At 64.8% G+C, this 20,547-nt stretch overlaps 2 protein-coding genes across 2 annotated transcripts; one reads left to right on the top strand and one right to left on the bottom strand.

The window, feature by feature from the left end:
- Positions 1–742: 742 nt before the first annotated feature.
- Positions 743–3,529, top strand: LOC125345280 (allergen Fel d 4-like). Its single transcript, XM_048337499.1, has 7 exons — positions 743–838; positions 952–1,088; positions 1,213–1,286; positions 1,637–1,744; positions 1,965–2,122; positions 2,283–2,308; positions 3,472–3,529. The coding sequence occupies exons 1-7, from the start codon at positions 743–745 to the stop codon at positions 3,527–3,529; spliced, it is 657 nt and encodes a 218-aa protein (XP_048193456.1).
- An 11,669-nt stretch (positions 3,530–15,198) lies between these two features.
- LOC125345281 (glycosyltransferase 6 domain-containing protein 1-like) lies at positions 15,199–20,313 on the bottom strand. The gene is made up of 4 exons (XM_048337500.1): positions 20,240–20,313; positions 18,393–18,440; positions 16,277–16,414; positions 15,199–15,868 (listed from the first exon to the last, which is right to left on the bottom strand). The coding sequence occupies exons 1-4, from the start codon at positions 20,311–20,313 to the stop codon at positions 15,199–15,201; spliced, it is 930 nt and encodes a 309-aa protein (XP_048193457.1).
- Positions 20,314–20,547: the final 234 nt, after the last annotated feature.

The following is a 20,547-nucleotide window of genomic DNA, read 5'->3' on the forward strand; positions in this document are numbered from 1 at the left end:
CGTGTCCTCGCTCGCCCTGTCCTCCGCCCTCCCTGCCTCCAGGCCTTGCAGCTGTAATCCTCTTAGTCTCACTGGCTACGCGGCTTGGTTCCAGGTGAGCCTGTGCCAGGCCTGATCTTCAGGCGCTGGAGGACCGGCCCGGGGATGGGGGGGAACGCGGGGGGGGGTGTTGACCTCTCGGTGGCTCAGAGGCCCCCGCCCCTCACGGCCTCATGGGACCTGGAGGACGGCCCAGCGGGAGGGGGCAGGACAGACTCGGGAGGAGTTGGCAGCAGGGCCAGCCGCCAAGACAGACAAAGCTGCCCCCCCAACCCCCCCACCCCCCCGCGCCGGACCCGCGTCCCAAGGGCCCCGCACCTGCCCACTGCGCAGACCCCAGGGCCGGGCGGGATGCGCCAGGCCCCGTAGACCAAGATCTGGGCCTTCCCGGGGCGGGGGTGGGGGGGCCCCTCGAGGGTCTGGGGAAGCCCCCACCGCGCCGTGGAAGGCCACGCGTGACCCGTGACCCCCCCCCCCGGACGGGGCGGCGCCCTCGCGGGTCCAGATGCAGGTCCCCCCCCCCCCCCCCCCCCCGGCGGCCCGGCCCCAGGCCCGCCCCGACCTTTCCGCCCCGGGCCGGTGGGCGGTGCGGGCGCGGTCGTCTGTGGGCGGCCTGGCTCCGGGCGGCCTATATCTTGGCCGGGCCGGGCGGCGTCGCCCTCAGCCCGGGAGCCGCCTCTCCCCAGCGCCCGCCCGACGGAGCATGGGGCCGCTGCTGCTCGGCGTGTGCCTGGGCCTGGCCTGGGCCGGGCAGGACCGCAGCCCGGTGCCCGTGCAGCCCGGATTCAGCCCCGAGCAGGTAGCGGCGGACGGAGACGGGGCGCCGCGGGGGGGCGGGGGGAGGGAGGGGGCGCGGGGGAGGACGGCCCCCCCCCACCCCGGGCCGCGGGGTGAGGACGGGCCTCCCCGCAGGCGGAGGGAGCCTGGCACACCGTCGCGCTGGGAGCCTCCCGCCCGTCCGCCGTCCAGGAGGGCGGCGCCTTCCGCTGCTTCATGACCGACGTCAGGGGCCTGGGGAACGGGGACCTCAACGTCACCTACTTCCACAGGTAGGGCGGCGAGCCCCCCGCGCCTGGGCCCCCCCCCGGGGTGGGCGCCCCCCCCCCCGTGAGCCGGGGGCCCGTGGGGCTGAGGTCCGGCAGGCCCTGCTCAGAGCCGCCGCGGTCCTTCTAGAAAAGACGGCGAGTGCGTCAAGGAATTCTACATCGCAGAGCGGACGGATGCGCCGGGCCGCTACACCTTTGAGTGTGAGTGAGCGTGTGCGCGGCGGGGGGGCGGGGGGGGCTCGGCGTTGGCGAGAGCCGGTTGGGGTGCAAGTGGGACTGAAGGTTCCGGAAGAGGCAGTGGTGGGGAGGGCCGGAGGCCGGGTGACCCTCCGCGGCGACCACCCCCGCGGGATCGCAGCGGACGCCACGCCGCACCCACCAGGGCCCCCCACGAGCCGGGGGCTCCTTCCCGGGACCCCCTCCCGAGGACCCGCGCGGAGCTGACCCGTGCACGGAGGCCGGGGCTGGGCGAAGGGAGGCCAGCAGGGGAGGGGGGCCCGGGGGACCCACGGGCACCGGCAGGCTGGCTTCCCTCCCCTCGGCGTCCACAGACCAAGGCACCGTCTACCTGACGTTTGTGGTCCTGAACGACGACTTCGCCATCATGGACTTGGAAAACCACGGCGCAGACGGCGTCCTCGTCGTGGTCGAGCTCCACGGTAGGGGCGGCCGCCCCCGCCACCGGGAACGGGGGGGAGGGGGGAGGGGAGGGAGGACGCACCGGACTCCAGGCAGGGCCGGGGAGAGCCAGACCCGGGGCCTGGGGCTGGAGGAGCAGCGGAGGGACGCCTGCAGGGGTGAGGGGGCCTTGAGGGTCGCCCAGCCAGGCCTCGCGGGGGCGGAGGCCCTCGGCCACCCACGCGCCCCCCGTGTCTGCAGGCAGGAGCGTGTCCGCGGGCCGCCGCGGGCTGGAGGCCTACGGGAAGCACGTGGCCAGCAGGGGCCTGCGGCCGAGCGACACGGTGGACCTGGGTCTCGAGCGTAAGCCCCCCGCGCAGCCCTGCTTCTCGCTGGAACCCGAGCCGCCCTGGCCCTGGGTACCCGCGGCCCTTGCAGAAGGGCTGGGCCGGGCGGAGGGCGGGGTGTGCGGGGGTGTGTGGGGGGGGGGCTCCTCGGAGCCGGAGCTGGGGCAGGGCAGCGCGCAGGGTGAGGTGAGGGCCTCTGGGCCGTGACCGCAGCTCCTTCTCTGCTCCACAGGGAGATGCGACTCCCTGGAGTCGTAGGTGAGTGGATGCGCCGCCCCTGGGGCTCTGGTGGGTGGCCTCGGGGACCCCATAGACACAGGCCAACCCCACGCGGGCCGGGACCCCCGGCGGCACCCGCTCTGGACGCCGAGTCTCAGGGCCAGGCCCAAATCAGAGCACCGCAGGAGCCAGGAATGCTGGGGGCTGGGCCCGTGGGGCCGGGTCTGTGGGGCTGGGTCCGTGGGGCTGGATTCATGGGGCCGGGTCTGTGGGGCTGGGTCCGTGGGGCCGGGTCTGTGGGGCTGGGTCCGTGGGGCTGGATTCATGGGGCTGGGCCCGTGGGGCCGGATCCATGGGGCTGGGTCCGTGGGGCTGGATTCATGGGGCCGGGTCTGTGGGGCGGGATCCATGGGGCTGGGTTTGTGGGGCCGGGTCCGTGGGGCCGGATCCATGGGGCTGGGTCCGTGGGGCCGGGTCCTTGGGGCCGGGTCCTTGGGGCCGGGTCCGTGGGGCCGGGTCCGTGGGGCCGGGTCCTTGGGGCCGGGTCCGTGGGGCCGGGTCTGTGGGGCCAGATCCATGGGGCTGGGTCTGTGGGGCTGGGCCTGTGGGGCTGGGCCTGTGGGGCTGGGTCCGTGGGGCCGGGTCCTTGGGGCTAGGGCTGCTCTTCCAGAGCCGAGACTGCATCTCAGCACAGACGGCAGCCCCAGACACCCAGGGTGTGGGGCAGTGCCTGGCTGGGGGGTTCTGCTTCCACTCAGCCTCTGCACACCCTACCCTGGGCGTGCGTGTGTGTGTGTGCGTGTGCGTGTGTGTGTGTGTGTGTGTGTATGCACCCACCTGGCCACCCTGTGCTTCCCCGGAGCTCAAGAATGTGGGGTCCCCCGGACTCTCCCACCTCAAGAATCAGTCCAAGTCAGGGGCAGAGGCCCGAGGCCTGCCGACCTTGAAGGTCTATGACCTTGATGGATGGGGGCTCAGAGCGGGGCCCCAAGGCCCCAGGGGTCTGAGAGCGTGGCCACCTTGCTCAGCTGGTGGCTCTGCAGTGCCCAGGGGACACAGCAGGACTGCAGCTGGGGGGGGGCAGGCCTTGGGGGAGGGGCAGGGAGAGGCCCAGGCCCCTGGCCCGGGAGCCGAGTGTTTCCCCACCTCGTGCGGGCGCCCTGCTGAGCCTGACACCTGCCACAGGGCTGTGACGTCCCCAGGTCCCGCTGGGCCCTGGAGCCGGCCTCTCCTGTGACCTCCACCTCGGACGCCTCCTGACCTCCCGTCCCCTCCCCCTGCAATAAACCAGCTCTGCACCTGCGCACGGCTCCTCTGCTTCCGTCTGCGCTTGGCCGCCCGCCTGGGGGAGGGCGTGGGGGAGGGGAAACCTCCTGAGTCTCCGTCCTCCAAGAGGGCGGGTGGCCTGGGCCCCCACGGGGACGCCCCTGGGCCCAGGTGGCAGTGGGCTCTGAACAGGCCTCGGGGGGTGCGGGGCCCTCGTCTAGTTCAGACCCGAGGGACCACACTACCCACTGCCGTGGCGGAGTGCCGCGGCGGCCAGGGGCGAGGAGGGCCCCAGCCCCGGCCTGCTCCCCCAGCCCCGGCCCCTGCCTGCTCCCCCAGCCCTGGCCCCTGACTGCTCCCCCAGCCCCGGCCCCTGCCTGCCCCCCAACCCAGCCCAGGCCCCTGCCTGCCCCCCAGCCCCAGCCCCAGCCCCTGCCTGCTCCCCCAGGCCCGGCCCCTGCCTGCCCCCCAGCCCCAGCCCCAGCCCCGGCCTGCTCCCCCAGCCCCGGCCCCTGCCTGCTCCCCCAGCCCCGGCCCCTGCCTGCTCCCCCCAGCCCCAGCCCCAGCCCCTGCCTGCCCCCAGCCCCAGCCCCGGCCCCTGCCTGCCCCCAGCCCCAGCCCCAGCCCCTGCCTGCCCCCAGCCCCAGCCCCGGCCCCTGCCTGCTCCCCAGCCCCAGCCCCGGCCCCTGCCTGCCCCCCAGCCCCAGCCCCGGCCCCTGCCTGCTCCCCAGCCCCAGCCCCGGCCCCTGCCTGCCCCCCAGCCCCGGCCCCGGCCCCTGCCTGCTCCCCAGCCCCAGCCCCGGCCCCTGCCTGCTCCCCAGCCCCAGCCCCGGCCCCTGCCTGCCCCCCAGGCCCAGCCCCTGCCTGCCCCCAAGCATGTCCACGCGAGTCAGAGCCCAGCCATGGAAGGCCCGCTCCACGGTCCAGGACACCCGGCAGAGGCGCTGAGGTCCCCCTGCCCCCACAGCCCGAGTCGCGGGCGCAGAGTCAGGAGTGGGGGGCTGGACCTCTCCCTGTGAGTCAAGCCGGGCCTGGGCAGGGCCCGTGCCCTCCTGCAGGTGACATCTGGTGATGAGCCTCAGCCGACCCGGAGGGTCGCTCACCAGCAGCGGACCTCACTGTGCGCTTGGGCAGGCTGCGAGTGAGCGCCGGGCCAGCGCCAGCCAACGGCCTGCGGGAGCCACGCTGCGGGCCTCCGGAGCCCAGGCCGGGCCGGCGGGAGCCACGCTGCGGGCCTCCGGAGCCCGGACTGCGGGAGCCACGCTGCGGGCCTCCAGAGCCCAGGCCGGGCCGGCGGGAGCCACGCTGCGGGCCTCCAGAGCCCAGGCCGGGCCGGCGGGAGCCACGCTGCGGGCCTCCGGAGCCCAGGCTGGGCCGGCGGGAGGCCAGGCCAGGACCCGCCGCTTCTGCACCACATCCAGAGGCGGGAGCTGGCATCTGCTCAAGGTGGCCCTGAGCACCCGGTCTCAGGCAGGCCCGCCACCCCACAGGATGGAGGGAAGGGCCTGGGGACGAGGCAGGGCGCAGGGGAAGGTGCTGTGTTTGGAGCCCAGCCCGCAGCTCCGTGGCCACATCAAGTGGAAGGGCCGGGCCCGGCCAAGGAAGACCCTAGGAGGCGGCCCCCACGCCGTCCTGACACGCGGCAGGTGGTTGTGCAGGAGGGAGAGGGGGCTGGCGAGCCGTTCTTCGTGACAGAGAACCCGGCTCTGGCTGTGCACGCAGCACGCACTGAGCCCCGTCCCGGGGCCGCCTGCCCTCCGATACACCCCCCCCCCCCGCGGGGCGGGACTCCAGGAAGCAAGGACACAGAGTGCTCGCACACCCCGCTCTGCGGTCAGTGGGCAGGCGCACACGGGACAGGCCCACAGGCCGGCTGGAGAGCAGCGCCTGCACCAGGAGCCGGCCCGCTGCCCCCGCTGCGTCCTCCCGCCCTCCCTCGGCCAGCCGCCTCACCCGGCTCCCAGCCCCGGCTCCGGCCCAGCGAAGCTGCCCGGCAGCCACGCCTCATCCCTGCCTCTCACACGCAGGGCGGAGCCGAGGCCCCGTGAAGGTGGCCTCACCCAGCTGTCAGCCGAGGCTGCTGGCCTGCGCGGGAAGAGCCGGGATGTTCAGGCCAGGTGGACGGCAGGGCCGGCCGCAGCTGCCGAGGACAGGGCGGCCCTGGAGGACGGTCCCGCGGCCCGGCTGCTGGCCAGGAGCCACTGCCCTCGACCCTGGAGCCTCGATGCTGCAGAGGGCGTGGCTGGTGCTGCTGGCCTTGAGCCTGGCTCTGGGTCTGGCCAGGGCACAGAAGACTCTGGAAGATGTGCCAGTGCAGCCGGGCTTTGACGCACACAAGGTGAGTGTTGTGGCCGGGCTATAGACTCAGCACTGGGCACGGACAGGGCAGACAGACAGCACTGGGCATGGACAGGGCAGACAGACAGCACTGGGCACAGACAGGCAGACAGCACTGGGCACAGACAGGCAGACAGACAGCACTGGGCACGGACAGGGCAGATAGACAGCACTGGGCATGGACAGGCAGACAGACAGCACTGGGCACAGACAGGCAGATAGACAGCACTGGGCACGGACAGGCAGATAGACAGCACTGGGCACGGACAGGCAGACAGACAGCACTGGGCACGGACAGGCAGATAGACAGCACTGGGCACAGACAGGCAGATAGACAGCACTGGGCACAGACAGGCAGACAGACAGCACTGGGCACGGACAGGGCAGATAGACAGCACTGGGCACGGACAGGCAGACAGACAGCACTGGGCACGGACAGGCAGACAGACAGCACTGGGCACAGACAGGCAGATAGACAGCACTGGGCACGGACAGGCAGATAGACAGCACTGGGCACAGACAGGCAGATAGACAGCACTGGGCACAGACAGGCAGATAGACAGCACTGGCACGGACAGGGCAGATAGACAGCACTGGGCACGGACAGGGCAGACAGACTGGGCACTGGCACGGACAGGGCAGACAGACAGCACTGGGCACAGACAGGCAGACAGACAGCACTGGGCACAGACAGGCAGATAGACAGCACTGGGCACAGACAGGCAGACAGACAGCACTGGGCACAGACAGGCAGACAAACAGCACTGGGCACGGACAGGCAGATAGACAGCACTGGGCACAGACAGGCAGATAGACAGCACTGGGCACGGACAGGGCAGACAGACTGGGCACTGGGCACAGACAGGCAGACAGACAGCACTGGGCACGGACTGGGCAGACAGACAGCACTGGGCACAGACAGGCAGACAGACAGCACTGGGCACAGACAGGCAGACAGACAGCACTGGGCACGGACAGGGCAGATAGACAGCACTGGGCACGGACAGGGCAGACAAACTGGGCACTAGGCACGGATAGAGCAGACAGACTGGGCACTGGCACGGACAGGGCAGACAGACAGCAATGGGCACGGACAGGCAGACAGACAGCACTGGGCGCAGACAGACAGCACTGGGCACAGACAGGCAGATAGACAGCACTGGGCACGGACAGGCAGATAGACAGCACTGGGCACAGACAGGCAGACAGACAGCACTGGGCACAGACAGGGCAGACAGACAGCACTAGGCACAGACAGGCAGGCAGACAGCACTGGGCACAGACAGGCAGACAGACAGCACTGGGCACAGACAGGCAGACAGACTGGGCACTGGGGGATGCGCAGACCTCGGGGGACACGGCAGTCCTGAGGGAACGCAGCTCCGACCAAATTCAGAAGTGGCCAGGAGACGTAGGGAGAGGGTGGTAAGGGAAAAGGGGGTGGGGCGGGGAGGGGCAGGCCTGGAGAGAGGAGGGGGAGTACTTCCAGAAGCAGGACGCCGTGGTGTCTCCCTGACCTGGGGACCCGGGAGGATGTCGGCCCATCCATTCGGGGGTCCAGCCAGGGCTGGAGATGGGCGGCAGGGGACCCGCCAGCTCTCCCCCCCTTGTGCCCGTGCTCTGCAGGTGGAGGGACGCTGGCTCACTGTCCAGCTGGCCGGCAGCCGCACCGACCTGGTGTCACCCACCGACCCCCTGGGGGTCTCCCTCCACTCCATCCACACCAGCGAGAGTGGGGACGTGGAGTTCCTGCTGTTCTGGACGTGAGTGGGGCCCTGCGGTGCCTCTCGTCTCAGGTCCGGGCCTGAGGAGCTGGCAGGCTGGGCAAGGGCAGGTGGCAAGGGTTCGAGAGGAAGGCAGGAAAGGCACATGGCGCTGGTGTCTGGGCCCGGCTGCCGCCCAGGCCCTTCAGGGAGGGACACCATGTTTACAAGGAGTCAGCTCATTCCCGAGAGACCGGCTGCGCTCAGCCTCTCCGGTGGCCCGGCACCGGCCCGTCCGCCCGGGGGGGAGGGCGGGGACCAGGGGAAGTAGGTCAGGTGGCACGCTGCCCACAGCCCGTGTGGCTCCTTCAACAGATCCTGGCTCTGTCCACACCCGCAGCGTAGGGCCCAGATCTGCCTCCCAGCGACACTGTGCTGCAGCCGCCACCCAGCAGCTCTGTGGACCTGGTGGTCGCAAATCACGGACCTCCCAGCCCACGGGAGAAACTGCAGGCCCTGGGGCGAGGAGCGCAGGCACAGGGGCCGTGTCCACGCGGAGCTGGGGCACGCGGGCTGTGTCGATGCGGGGCTGGGGCACGCGGGCCGTGTCCACGCGGAGCTGGGGCACGCGGGCTGTGTCGATGCGGGGCTGGGGCACGCGGGCTGTGTGCACGCGGGGCTGGGGCACGCGGGCTGTGTCGATGCGGGGCTGGGGCCCGCGGGCTGTGTGCACGCGGGGCTGGGGCCCGTGGGCTGTGTGCACGCGGGGCTGGGGCACGCGGGCTGTGTCGATGCGGGGCTGGGGCACGCGGGCTGTGTCGATGCGGGGCTGGGGCCCGCGGGCTGTGTGCACGCGGGGCTGGGGCCCGCGGGCTGTGTCGATGCGGGGCTGGGGCCCGCGGGCTGTGTGCACGCGGGGCTGGGGCACGCGGGCTGTGTCGATGCGGGGCTGGGGCCCGCGGGCTGTGTCGATGCGGGGCTGGGCACGCGGGCTGTGTCCACGCGGGGCTGGGGCCCGCGGGCTGTGTGCACGCGTGGCTGGGGCCCGCGGGCTGTGTCGATGCGGGGCTGGGGCACGCGGGCTGTGTCCACGCGGAGCTGGGGCACGCGGGCTGTGTCGATGCGGGGCTGGGGCACGCAGGCTGTGTGCACGCAGGGCTGGGGCACGCGGGCTGTGTGCACGCGGGGCTGGGGCACGCGGGGCTGGGGCACGCGGGCTGTGTCGATGCGGGGCTGGGGCACGCGGGCTGTGTCGATGCGGGGCTGGGGCACGCGGGCTGTGTCCACGCGGGGCTGGGGCACGCGGGCTGTGTGCACGCGGGGCTGGGGCACGCGGGCTGTGTCGATGCGGGGCTGGGGCACGCGGGCTGTGTCGATGCGGGGCTGGGGCACGCGGGCTGTGTCGATGCGGGGCTGGGGCACGCGGGCTGTGTCGATGCGGGGCTGGGGCACGCGGGCTGTGTGCACGCGGGGCTGGGGCACGCGGGCTGTGTCGATGCGGGGCTGGGGCACGCGGGCTGTGTGCACGCGGGGCTGGGGCACGCGGGCTGTGTCGATGCGGGGCTGGGGCACGCGGGCTGTGTCGATGCGGGGCTGGGCACGCGGGCTGTGTCGATGCGGGGCTGGGGCCCGCGGGCTGTGTGCACGCGTGGCTGGGGCCCGCGGGCTGTGTCGATGCGGGGCTGGGGCACGCGGGCTGTGTCCACGCGGGGCTGGGGCACGCGGGCTGTGTCGATGCGGGGCTGGGGCACGCGGCCTGTGTCCACACGGGGCTGGGGCACGCGGGCTGTGTCGACGCGGGGCTGGGGCCCGCGGGCTGTGTGCACGCGGGGCTGGGGCACGCGGGCTGTGTCGATGCGGGGCTGGGGCACACGGGCTGTGTCGATGCGGGGCTGGGGCACGCGGGCTGTGTCGATGCGGGGCTGGGGCACGCGGGCTGTGTGCACGCGGGGCTGGGGCACGCGGGCTGTGTCCACGCGGGGCTGGGGCACGCGGGCTGTGTCCACGCGGGGCTGGGCACGCGGGCTGTGTCTATGATGAGCCATAATTCAGAGCCAAGCGCAAGCGGGGTCCAATGCCCTCGGGGAGGCGGGGACTCATCTCACAATGAAGACCCCGTTAGTTCCTCACGTCGGCCAGGGTCTTCCCGGCCTCCCAGCCCCCCCTTCCTCCCCAGCCGCCCCCACGCCCGGGAGGCCGAGACCTCGGGTGCCGACCCCATGGCTCTCAGTCAGGAGGGCCCCGAGGTCCCCAGCGATCTCCCTTCCTCTCTTCGCAGAGGAGGGGGGCTGTGCACAGCACTCACCGCCACCGTGCACCCCGCCGGGCCGCCGGGCCAGTACCTAGGCCGCGGTGAGTACCTTCCTGTGCGGGGCGGGGCCGCGGCGAGCGCCTTCCGGCGGGGGGCGGGGCCGCGGCGAGTGCCTTCCGGCGGGGGGCGGGGCCGCGGCGAGCGCCTTCCGGCGGGGGGCGGGGCCGCGGTGAGTACCTTCCCGCGGGGGGCGGGGCCGCGGCGAGCGCCTTCCGGCGGGGGGCGGGGGCCGCGGCGAGTACCTCCCCGCGGGGGGCGGGGCCGCGGTGAGCGTCTTCCCGCGGGGGGCGGGGCCGCGGCGAGCTCCTTCCCACGGGGGGCGGGGCCGCGGCGAGCGTCTTCCCGCGGGGGGCGGGGCCCGGGACAGAGGAGGGCGTCACGCGTGGGCCTGGCCGGGTCTCGCGCAGTCCCGGGGGGCGGCGTGCACGTCCGCTTTGTCAGCACCGACTACAGCCACCTCATTCTCTACGTTCGCGTTGAGGACCACGAGGCCACCAGCCTGTGGGCGCTGCTCGGTGAGTGACCGGGTCTCCCCGGGGGGCCCCGGGGCCTCCGCGCTCCCACAGGCCCGAGCTGCGCCCGCTCGCCTGGGCACTCGCGGTTCCGAGGGTGCGGGCGGCTCGGGCACCCTCACACCCCGCCCCCCGACGTGTTCAGAGGAGACCCCAGGGCCCAGCCCCCCGCCTGGGAGACGACGGGGAGCGGGTGCTGAGGTCCAAGCGGCCTCTCGCCAGGCCTCTGCCCCTGGGGATCCCAGTCATTCACCCTGGAGGAGGGGGCGGCCTCCCGAGGAGTTGGGGGCCCCTCACCCTGACCTTCCACCCCCTCTGTGCAGCGAGGCACCTGCCCGTGGACCCCGAGTGGCTGGGTCAGTACCTGGGGTTCGTGGAGAAATTCCACCTGGAGGAAGCCCCGGCCTCCAGCACGGACGGTAAGGGCGAGCCTCCAGCTGTCCCGCGCTGCAGGAGGGGGGCTGGGCCCAGCCTCTCGAGGGGGACCCCAGCGGTCATGACAGCCAGAGGACAGCACGGCGGACGCGCCAGCGCCCAGGGTGTGGCCTGGCTGGCTGGGCCTGCGCCAGGCTCCTCACCCACCAGCTCCGGCACATTCCACGGATGTGGCTCCGAGGGGCCGGGCGAGCCGGAGGGCGGCGTGGGCGGCAGGGAGAGCCGGGACCGGTCCCGGTGGCCGTGGTCCTGACCCAGCGCTCAGCCGGCTCCTCCCTCTACCACCTTCTCGGTGCCACTTAATCCACCGACACGCACAGGGCCAGGCCTGGCCCGGAGCTCGGAATGCACCAGAACTGGTCGGGTCTGAGTGAGGACCGATCGAGTCATTCACCGACCGGTTTCAAGACGATGGAGCGAAGCCTTAGACTTTGCTCTGCCCCTCCGCAGGCCAGGGCCCTCCCGCCAGGGCCTAGTGGGGCCCCTCCCACCCAGCCCTGCCCCTCCCCTCTCCTTCACCTTGGCTTGCGCCCAGGAAGCCCCTTGGCCACCAGGGACCCGAGAAAGCCCCTCCGGTCGGGAGCCGAGCCCTGCCGGCCTCGCGGCCCCCTCCACTTCTGGATCCCCAGGTCCTGCAAACCAAGTGCACAGAGGCCCCGGTCTGGCCCATGAGCTGGGGGAGCAGCCCCCATTCCAGCCTCCTTGGAGCCCTGCATCCCCACACCCACTCAGGGCTGGTGGGGCCCCCACAGGGTCCTCCCCAGCAGTGGCCCAGGAAGGGCTTGTCCCAGACGGCCAGGGTGTGTGGAGATGACACACTGAGCCATAGGACTCCTGAACCAGTGCTCCCAGACCGGGCTGCCAGCCATCAGAGGCTGGTGTCCCCGGACCCAGCAAGGCCAGCCCAGCAAGGGGCCTTCCCCAGGGCGCGCCGCCTCTGCCATGCACCCGGTAGGCCTGGAGAACCTGACCAGCCGTCTCCACGCAGGCTGGAGGTGCTCAGGACAGGAGCAGCCAGGGACCGGGAGCGAGCGTGCCGCCACCGCCGGCCTTCCGCAGCCCGCCGTGGGAAATACCCAGGACCGGACCCGAGCCGACGGCCGCTCCGGGGCCTGACCCGACTGTCCCTCCCAAGCTGGTGAAGGGCAGGACCCAGAGCGGCGGCCTCCCGAGGACCAGCAGCCCCCCGGGAAAACCACCACGCCATACACATCCTCGCCGCGAGACAGAGGTCAGCGAGGGTAACGCTCGCTCGCTCGGGGACAGGGACGTGGCTTGCGGCTGGGCTGGAACCTCCCTGCCTAACGAGTCTGAGGCCCAGGTCTAGCACCAGGAAAAAAAAAAAAGAGAGAAAGATTTGTTCCACTGAGGTGTCGTGCCTTCCTTTCCTCGGTATCATAAAGATTTTATAGCCCTCGAATTAATCTGTGCTGCAGCCGATTCAATCAGTGCTCCAGGAAGAAATACTTCTCAACACACAGACAGGAAAGCAAGGGGTGGGGGGGAATAGGAGGTAGGGTGTTGATAAAGAGGGTGAAGGAGGATGACTATGGCGGCCATGGCCTATGAAAATGAAACAATGAAGCGGTTGGAAGAGGGAGGAGGGGAGGGATGAAGTGACGCTGGTTGGAATTCATTGTGCGCACGTGGGGAAACGTCGCAGTGAACACTCCCCCCCCCCCCCTTGTACAACTTTTAAAAGTAAAACTTCTTTAGAGTCTGGAAACACTTTCCAGACTGCACCTAAAATTGCCTCTAAAACACAAATTAAAAAGAAAATTGCAGGGCTGGGGCTGGGGCTCGTGGTACCGTGGCACGTGGAAGGTTCTGAGGTTCAATACCCAGTACCACAAATGGAACAGAAGGACCGACGTGGCAGCTGTCTGGGATTATGGCTCACGTGGTAGAGAGCCTGCCCGGCAAACATGAGGCCATGTGTGCATTGGCCAGTGCCGCCAATGTCTACATACACACACCTACCTGTACATGCTTATATATAGTTACACATATACCTATGTATGATTATGTAAGCTCACACATTCTAGTTGCTTATGTGTAATTTAAATTGCATGTACATACAGACACATGTATATGTGCACATGCGTACATGAATATGTGTGTGGTGTGCATCTGTATATATGTTCATATGTATATATGCACACACACAGACACGCACACACACACACACACACACTGAAACCTTAAAACTACTACAGGAAAGAGTTGGAGGAAACATGACAACTTCTAGCACAGGCAGGCAGGAGCTCAGTAAATCAAAGAGAGAACTGACAAGTGGGATTGCATCAAACTAAGAAGTTTCTGCACGGCAAAGGACAGAGCTAACGAGCTAGAACGACGGCCTACAGAGTGGGAGATCTTTGCCAGCTGTACATCATAAAATGAGCTGGTATCCAGAATACATAAAGAACTCAAGAAACTAAACGCTCAAAGAATCAACATCCCCATTAATAATTGGTCACGTGAGCTAAATAGAGACTTCTCAGTTGGAGTAAAAATGCCCAGTAAACATATTAAGAAATATTATTCAACATCTCTGGCCATACAGACAATGCCAATCGAAACAACCCTGAGATTCCATCTCACCCCAGGTAAAATGGCCATCATCAAGAATACAAACGACAGCTTGCGGGCAGGAATGGGAGGAGGAAACTGGGAGAAAGCAAAGGAAGGGGTGACATTGTCCAAAAGAGAAATTCAAGCATTCACCTGAAATGTGCAATGGTAGCCCTACTGTACAAAAACTTAATGATAATGATAAAATTATATTTTGAAAAGAATACAAACAACCACAAATGTGTGGACGTACATGAAAATGCACCCAAATATGCTATTGATGGGAATGTAAACTGGTTCGACCACTCTGGAAGGCAGTGTGGAGATTCCTCAAAAAACTAAACATAGACCCAACCTACGATCCAGCAATTCCACTCTTGGGGGCACTTATCTAAAAGATTACAAATCAGAATACAGTAAAACCACCAGCACACGTGTATTGCTGGGCTGCGCACCACAGGCAAGGCATGGAGACAGCCCAGATGCCCCTCAGTGGATAGATGACTGGGAAAATGTGGTATCCATACACAATGGAGTTTTGCTCATCCATTGGGAAGAATGGTACTGCATCATTTGCAAAGCAACGAATGGACCTGGGAAAAATTACGTTACATGAAGGAAATCAGGCCCAGGGAGACAAAGGATACGTGTTTTCTCTCTACTTGGAAGCAGATCTATTTTATAAATATACAACTAAACACTAATGGGGTACACAAACATATCACCCCAAATCTGGCATGTGTAGTGAAGACTCCAGATGTTGTAATTCCTAGAAAAACAAAGTCACAGTCCACAGAACGAATACCTGGCAACTGAGACTTTAGATGGGAGGGGGGTCAAGGGGAGGGAGGGAGATGAATGAAGAGGGGGAGAATGCAGTCAGAACAATCTAGGAGAGTTTGGGGGTGGATGGGAGGGGTGGGGGAGAATGATCTAGGGGTCTCCACCAAGATGCACAGTACTTACAAACCCATTGTTCAATGCATTTGTTCCCATTGTACAATGACATAAAGATAATAAAAATATAATAACAATTTTAGGTTGGAGGTATGGCTCAAGTGGTAAAGCAGCTGGAAATGTTGCTTTTGCTATGTAAGTGATGTTCATAATAGCACCCTATAAAGTGCCACAACTCTTCAAAGCCTGGGAAACCTTGAGTGCATGGGGTCTAGATCTCTCATGAAGAACAATGCTACAGTTTGCATCATCTCAGACGAGGTTTGGTTTGGTTTTTGTTATTGTTGTTGTTTTGCTGGTCCCGGGGCTTGAACTCAGGGTCTGGGAGCTGTCCGTGAGCATGTTTTGCTCTAAGCTGGTGCTCTACCACTTGAGCCACAGCGCCACATCCCGATTTTGGGGTAGTTCATTGGAGGTAAGAGCCTCATGGACTTTCCTGCCCAGGGGCTGGCTCTGAACCATGATCCTCAGATCTCAGCCTCCCGAGTAGCCAGGCTTACAGGCGCGAGCCACCGGTGCTATCCAGCAAGGTGGCGTCATGCCAAAGTTGGTTATTCCCTGGGTAGACGTACTTACAGAGCATTAAGATCAGATTGTCCTTCCTATATTGGAAACAGTTAAAAAGAAGTATTTGAAAGAAGTGTTCTTACAGACGCGGTGAAATGAGGCTGACGTAGAATGTGTGGTTTTCCAGACCGCTTTAAACCGTTGACGAGACTGTACACGTGTGCAGTGAGTGCAGCGTAGTGTTGAGTTATCTTTTGAGGAGCTCCTTCCTCCCACCTCCCGCAGGAAGTGCAGGGGTCCTCGGGGAGCCCATGCTTGGATGACGCATCAATAGTGGGCTCTGGGGTGGTGTGAGACCCTCACCAGCCTCATCTGAGGGGGGAGCTGGAACTTGGGGTTCCAGCCATACTCGGGTGACAGCAGCTTGGCGGGCTTGTGGAGGAAGAAGAACTTGTTGAGGTACTTCTCGTAGGTGCTGTTCACTCTCTTCTGTATGTCCTGCACGAGGCCTGCTAGGTACTCCTCAACGAGGGACAGAACGTTGTCAGGTGTGCCGCCCACAATGGAGCCGCCGTAGAAGAAATCCCCCTGCCCGAAGGGGATGTAGGCCGCGGACTGCAGCCTCCTCTCGTAGGGGAAGTTCTGGGTGTTTCTAAAATACCACCAGGCATGGAGCTGAGCCACGGAGGTGGCCAGCGTCTCCACCCCAAACTCCGTCTCAAAGACCAGGTCCGCGGTCATGCTGAAGAGAAAATCCACCTCGTCGCGGATGTGCGACAGGATGTGCTTGGCCAAGGACTTCATGCGCACCAGGTCCAAGTCGTACCACCAGAGCTCCTCGTCCAGCAAGAGGACCTGGACGGACCGCAGAGGGTTGTACGCCATGGGCGGCAGGTAGGGGTAGGTGGCGGCCATGATGTAGAAGATCACTCTGTGGCTGGGCATGAAGAACCTGTCCGCCGACTGCAGGAACAGATCCAGCTCGTTTTCTGCAAACCTGGGACACACAACAACAACAACAGCAGGCTTCTTTGTCTACGTGTTCTCTGGGGAATCCATGTTGGTGAATGTTACCTCTGACACAAACCCCACTTGTGCTCATCCCCCCGCCACCCCCCTCCCCCGCACGCAGGTTGGAGATGCAACACTCCACTTGGTCAATGAGCAAGAACCTAGCCGCAGAGCAGACCCCCGGGCCTGGCAACAGCCACTGTGTGTTAGGTCAAGGAAGCAAGAACTAGGTAGAAATTGGGGGGGAGGAAAAGAGAGAGAGAGAGAGAGACCCCAAGTGGCCTTAGGAACCCAGATATACTATACAAGACTAACCACAGCAAGTTCCTTACACGGGGCGGCCAGACCTAACAGTCACAGTAAAACGAAGGAGGCCACGCGTAGCGGCACCTACCTTCCGACGGTAAAGACAGCCAAGCCCACCGTGACGTTCCGCCTCCTGTAGAATTTCTCCAGCGGCTGCCTGTGGAACAAGCCTTCCCACAGAACCGGGGCCAGCCAGCCCGTGGTGGTGATGACATCCGAGCGACTCCTGTGGACACACGAGGGCCAGCCACGCCGCGCGTGGGTGACGAGCACGCGCTGTGTGTCCCTGCCTGGGGGGGGGAGGGGGGACACGAGGCAGAGCCGGAACCCACGCTCAGCCGGCCGGGCACCCCAGGGCTCCTGACTGCAACCAGCAGGGCAGGCAGGACCGACTGACTCCCTCAGTGCCTCGGTGTCCCTCCTGTCCCCCGCCCCACCCCCGCCCGTGTCACGTTCTCCCACAGGCCCTAAGCTGCTCGTGTGATCCGGAAAACAACCTTGAATCAAAAAAGGGAAAAGGCAAATGCTGATTTGCTTCCGACACCAAGGAAAGAGCAACGGGCCGGTTCCACTTTGAAAGTCCCTTCCATCTGTCACAGGCTAAGCCACAACCGCATGGCCCTGTCGGCTGACACGGGGTCCCGGACAGAGCCCAGCACACGCCTGCGGTTTCTCCGCCCTCTCCCTCCCTCCCGCCCGCCCGCCCAGCAGCGATGGGCGTCCTAGCCGCAGCAGTGACGGAAAAGAAAGGAACTGAAGGCGCCCGGCCAGAAGGGGAAAAAAATACTCCAGAAGACAGTCAGCTCCCTGACGGAAGAGAAAACCCTCAGACACGAAGAAGAGAAATCTGGAACCGGAAGTGAACAACAACTAAACACATCTGAATTAGAAAGGGAAGTATGATCAGCCAGGCCCATCTGGTCAGTTACTAGGATTCAGGATGGCCATGATTTCAAAGGTGGGGGGAGAGCCGCCAAGAGATGGGCGAGGCAGAAAGCTGACCGGGAGGCCGTAGTCTATCTCATTAAAAATAAGCAAACCAACCTAATAGGAGTGGATTCTGTAGGGAACAGCAGGCATGGCTGTGAACCACAGAGTGTGATTAATTTGATTCTAGGCCTCTGGAATCTGCTTAAAATACAAGTGCACAGGGGCTGGGAATGGGGTTTAGCGGTAGAGTGCTCACCTCGTATACATGAAGCCCTGGGTTCGATTCCTCAGCACCACAGACACAGAAAAAGCCAGAAGTGGCGCTGTGGCTCAAGAGGTAGAGTGCTGAAATGAAGCCAGGGACAGTGCTCAGGCCCTGAGTCCAAGGCCCAGAAGTGGCAAAAAAAGTATCCACAAAAAGAACCCACAAAAGATATATAAAATGTTCAAAGCCCTCCAGAAGAACAAGATAAATATATAAAAATGTTCAAAGCCCTTCATAAGGACAAGCATGCAAACGGACTTGATCGCCTGACCAGCACTTGAGCCAAAATACCTCATGACATTTTGTTTATCCACACTAAATAAGAAAATTCAGCAACTTTACATCGATTCTTTTCTTACCTAGTGATGTCATCTTAGAATTCTCTCCCAGGAATAACACATCAGTACCCAAACAAAACACACCCTGTAAGGTCAGGCGCCCCCACAGGGCCACACCCCCAAATACAGGCTGCTAGAGGCCTTGCCCCACCCCTTCCAAGTGGAGCCTGAACAAGCCCCCCCGACCCGGCCGCCATCGGCTCTGCGATGCTGGCTTCGCCCACTTTGAAGCCGGGGTGGAGCAGGCGACTCAAGCAAGCGCGCAAGCTCGGTCACACTGCTTGCCCGGCTGCTGGTTCCTCCTCCCTCCCTCCCTGCAGCCCGCAGGCGCCTCCAGGCCCTGTGGTGGGACAGGGAAGAGCTGACACTAGCCACCTGTCCCCCCAGAGCCAGCGGCCTCCTGAAGAAACTCACATCACCGCTGCAGACCCGGGATCGTTAACCGAGGCCGGGCCTCCACCCACCGCGGCCGCCTCGCCGGGTCCCTGAGCCTGCTGGGCTGGCTGGTGACAGTGGGGCTGGCTGGTGACAGCGGGGCTGGCTGGTGACAGCCTGGCTGGCACACAGCCTTGGAGCGAATATTCTGCTCTGGCTGCCCCCCGAGTTAGCCCTTGGGAAGATTTACCACTTCACAGTCAGATCTTACCTGTGTGAACGCCATTTGCTCTTACCTAGGCTTAAACCAGTCTGAGAGCTTGAGCTCGTCTGTTGGCTTATTCCTAGTGCAAAGGAAACCCGGGTTAGCACAGAATCCACTTGTGCCACACACACCCCGCAGCCCGGCCGTGCCCGACCCTCCAGCCCCTGGGTGGGGAGGCGGCCAGGACAGGCAGCGGTGGCCCGCACTGGGGCGGGGGGGGGGGCTGCTCGGGAATGGCGATACCCCAAATCTGTGACTTCTCCGGCCTCAAAGACAAACCGTTGGGAAGAATCAGTCCGGCGTTTCGCTTGGTCTGGTTTGGTTCTGGCGCAGGCTCCGGCTCCGCGGCCCAGGTGGGCCTGGAAATGACCACGGCCGGTCCCGCGCCACCGAGCCCGGCTGGGAGCCGCCGAGCCTGTCTCTCTCAGGTGGCTCCTCTTTTCTTCTGGGGCTCGGGGCGGAACCCATGGCCGGATGAGGTTGCTGTAAGCTAGCGAGCAGCCTTGCTCCCCACAGGCGGGTCCCGACCAGCCAACACCACGTCCCCGCGCGGGGCAGGCTCGGGGCCCTGGGCCACGCAGCCCTGCGTGTGTTGCTTGGCAGAGGGGCCCCTGGGCCAGCAGCCACCTCAGGTTGGCGCCAAACCAAGCCCCGCTCATCCAACCGCTTTCGGTGCCGGGGCACACTTCCTTCCTGTCTACTACACACGCAGCACCTGCTACGGAAGCCCCGCCACGCCGCCCTCCCGCCTCGCCCTCCCGGCTCGCCCGCTGCCCCGAGCCACAAGGAAGCCCACCTCCCCGCGGGCACCGCCCCTCACCTAGACAGGCGTGCCCCTCCCCGGCCCCGCCCCCCGCCCCCGGGAGGCATCTGTCCGTGAAGGGCAGCCTGCTGAGCGGAGGGAAGCCCCCGACGGAAGCCTGTCCCGGAGCCACCAGCAGTGCTGCCGTGTCCTTCCTCCCTCGTCCTTTCGGCAACCAGCCCGCAAGTCCTGATACCCACTTGCACACTCATTCACCCACACGCACTCACACACTCCATACCTGCCAGCCTACACGTGGACCTGGGCTGGCCAGCACCTGTTCTGTGGGGAGGTCTGCCCCGTGACACTCGAGGTTAAGATAGGCAGCAAGCAGCTTCACTGTGCATGCGGATGCTGAACGGTGGAGCTCTGATTACGGAGGCAGGGTTTTTTTCTGATCTATAACTGGACATTCTCTACTTCAATCTCAACCCTATTAACAAAGGTTTCTTTATACTTTAAGTAGGGGAAAATGTAAGCTTCAATATGTACAAAGACCTACTGCAATTTGAATGTGTGTGTGTGTGTGTGTGTGTGTGTGTGTGTGTGTGTGTGTGTGTGTTGGTCCTGGGGCTTGAACTCAGAGCCTGGGCGCTGTCCCTGAGCTTTTCCACTCAAGGGTAAAGCTCTGTCACTTGAGCTACCACTCTACCTCTGGCTTTTTGCTGGCCAGTTGGAGATGGAATCTCACAGACTTTGGCTTCAAGCCATAGTCCTCAGATCTCAGCCTCCTGGGTAGCTATGATTACAGGCGCGAGCCACTGGTGCCCGGCTCCTGCTATCATTTTTATGACATAGCCCAGTCATGTCCTTGGTACTTTCTATTCTCTAAAAGCAAAGCTCCCTGAGGACAGAAATTTTGGTTTACTACCTCCTATCATTGAACTCGAACCTGGCACCCAGAAGTTGCTCATGAGTGTTTGGTGTATATGAAAGAAAATAGATGTTATTTTCCCTGCAAACAGGAGGCAATTTCTGACTAATTAGCATGCTGTCGTTAACTCTGGGAAAGATGCAGCCACTCCACCAGCTCTGCCAGTCTCCAGAGTTGCGGATAATCAATGCGCGATGTCTACCTGAAATAGTGCTTAGCCACTAGCAGCGATGAAAGGAATGCAATCAATAACAGCATTCGTTTTTTGGAAGCCATTCTCTGCGAGGAGGAAATGGGAGAGAAAACAGGTTATAAGCGGTGAGGGCTGCATCCTTGTCCCTGCCAACGACGCGGGCGTTTTGTCGGGACACGTGGCGTTGACCCGGGGCCTTGTTTCTAGGAGGCACAGCGTCCGGGAGGGAGGCCGCTCCCAGCCCGCAGGTGATGGGCCACCTCCGTCCGGCACGGCCAGGGAGCGGGGCCTGAAGCTACCGCTTGCCAGCTGGGGGA

Source organism: Perognathus longimembris, unplaced genomic scaffold (genome assembly GCF_023159225.1).
Source record: "Perognathus longimembris pacificus isolate PPM17 unplaced genomic scaffold, ASM2315922v1 HiC_scaffold_5470, whole genome shotgun sequence".
In the NCBI taxonomy this organism is placed as follows: domain Eukaryota; kingdom Metazoa; phylum Chordata; class Mammalia; order Rodentia; family Heteromyidae; genus Perognathus; species Perognathus longimembris.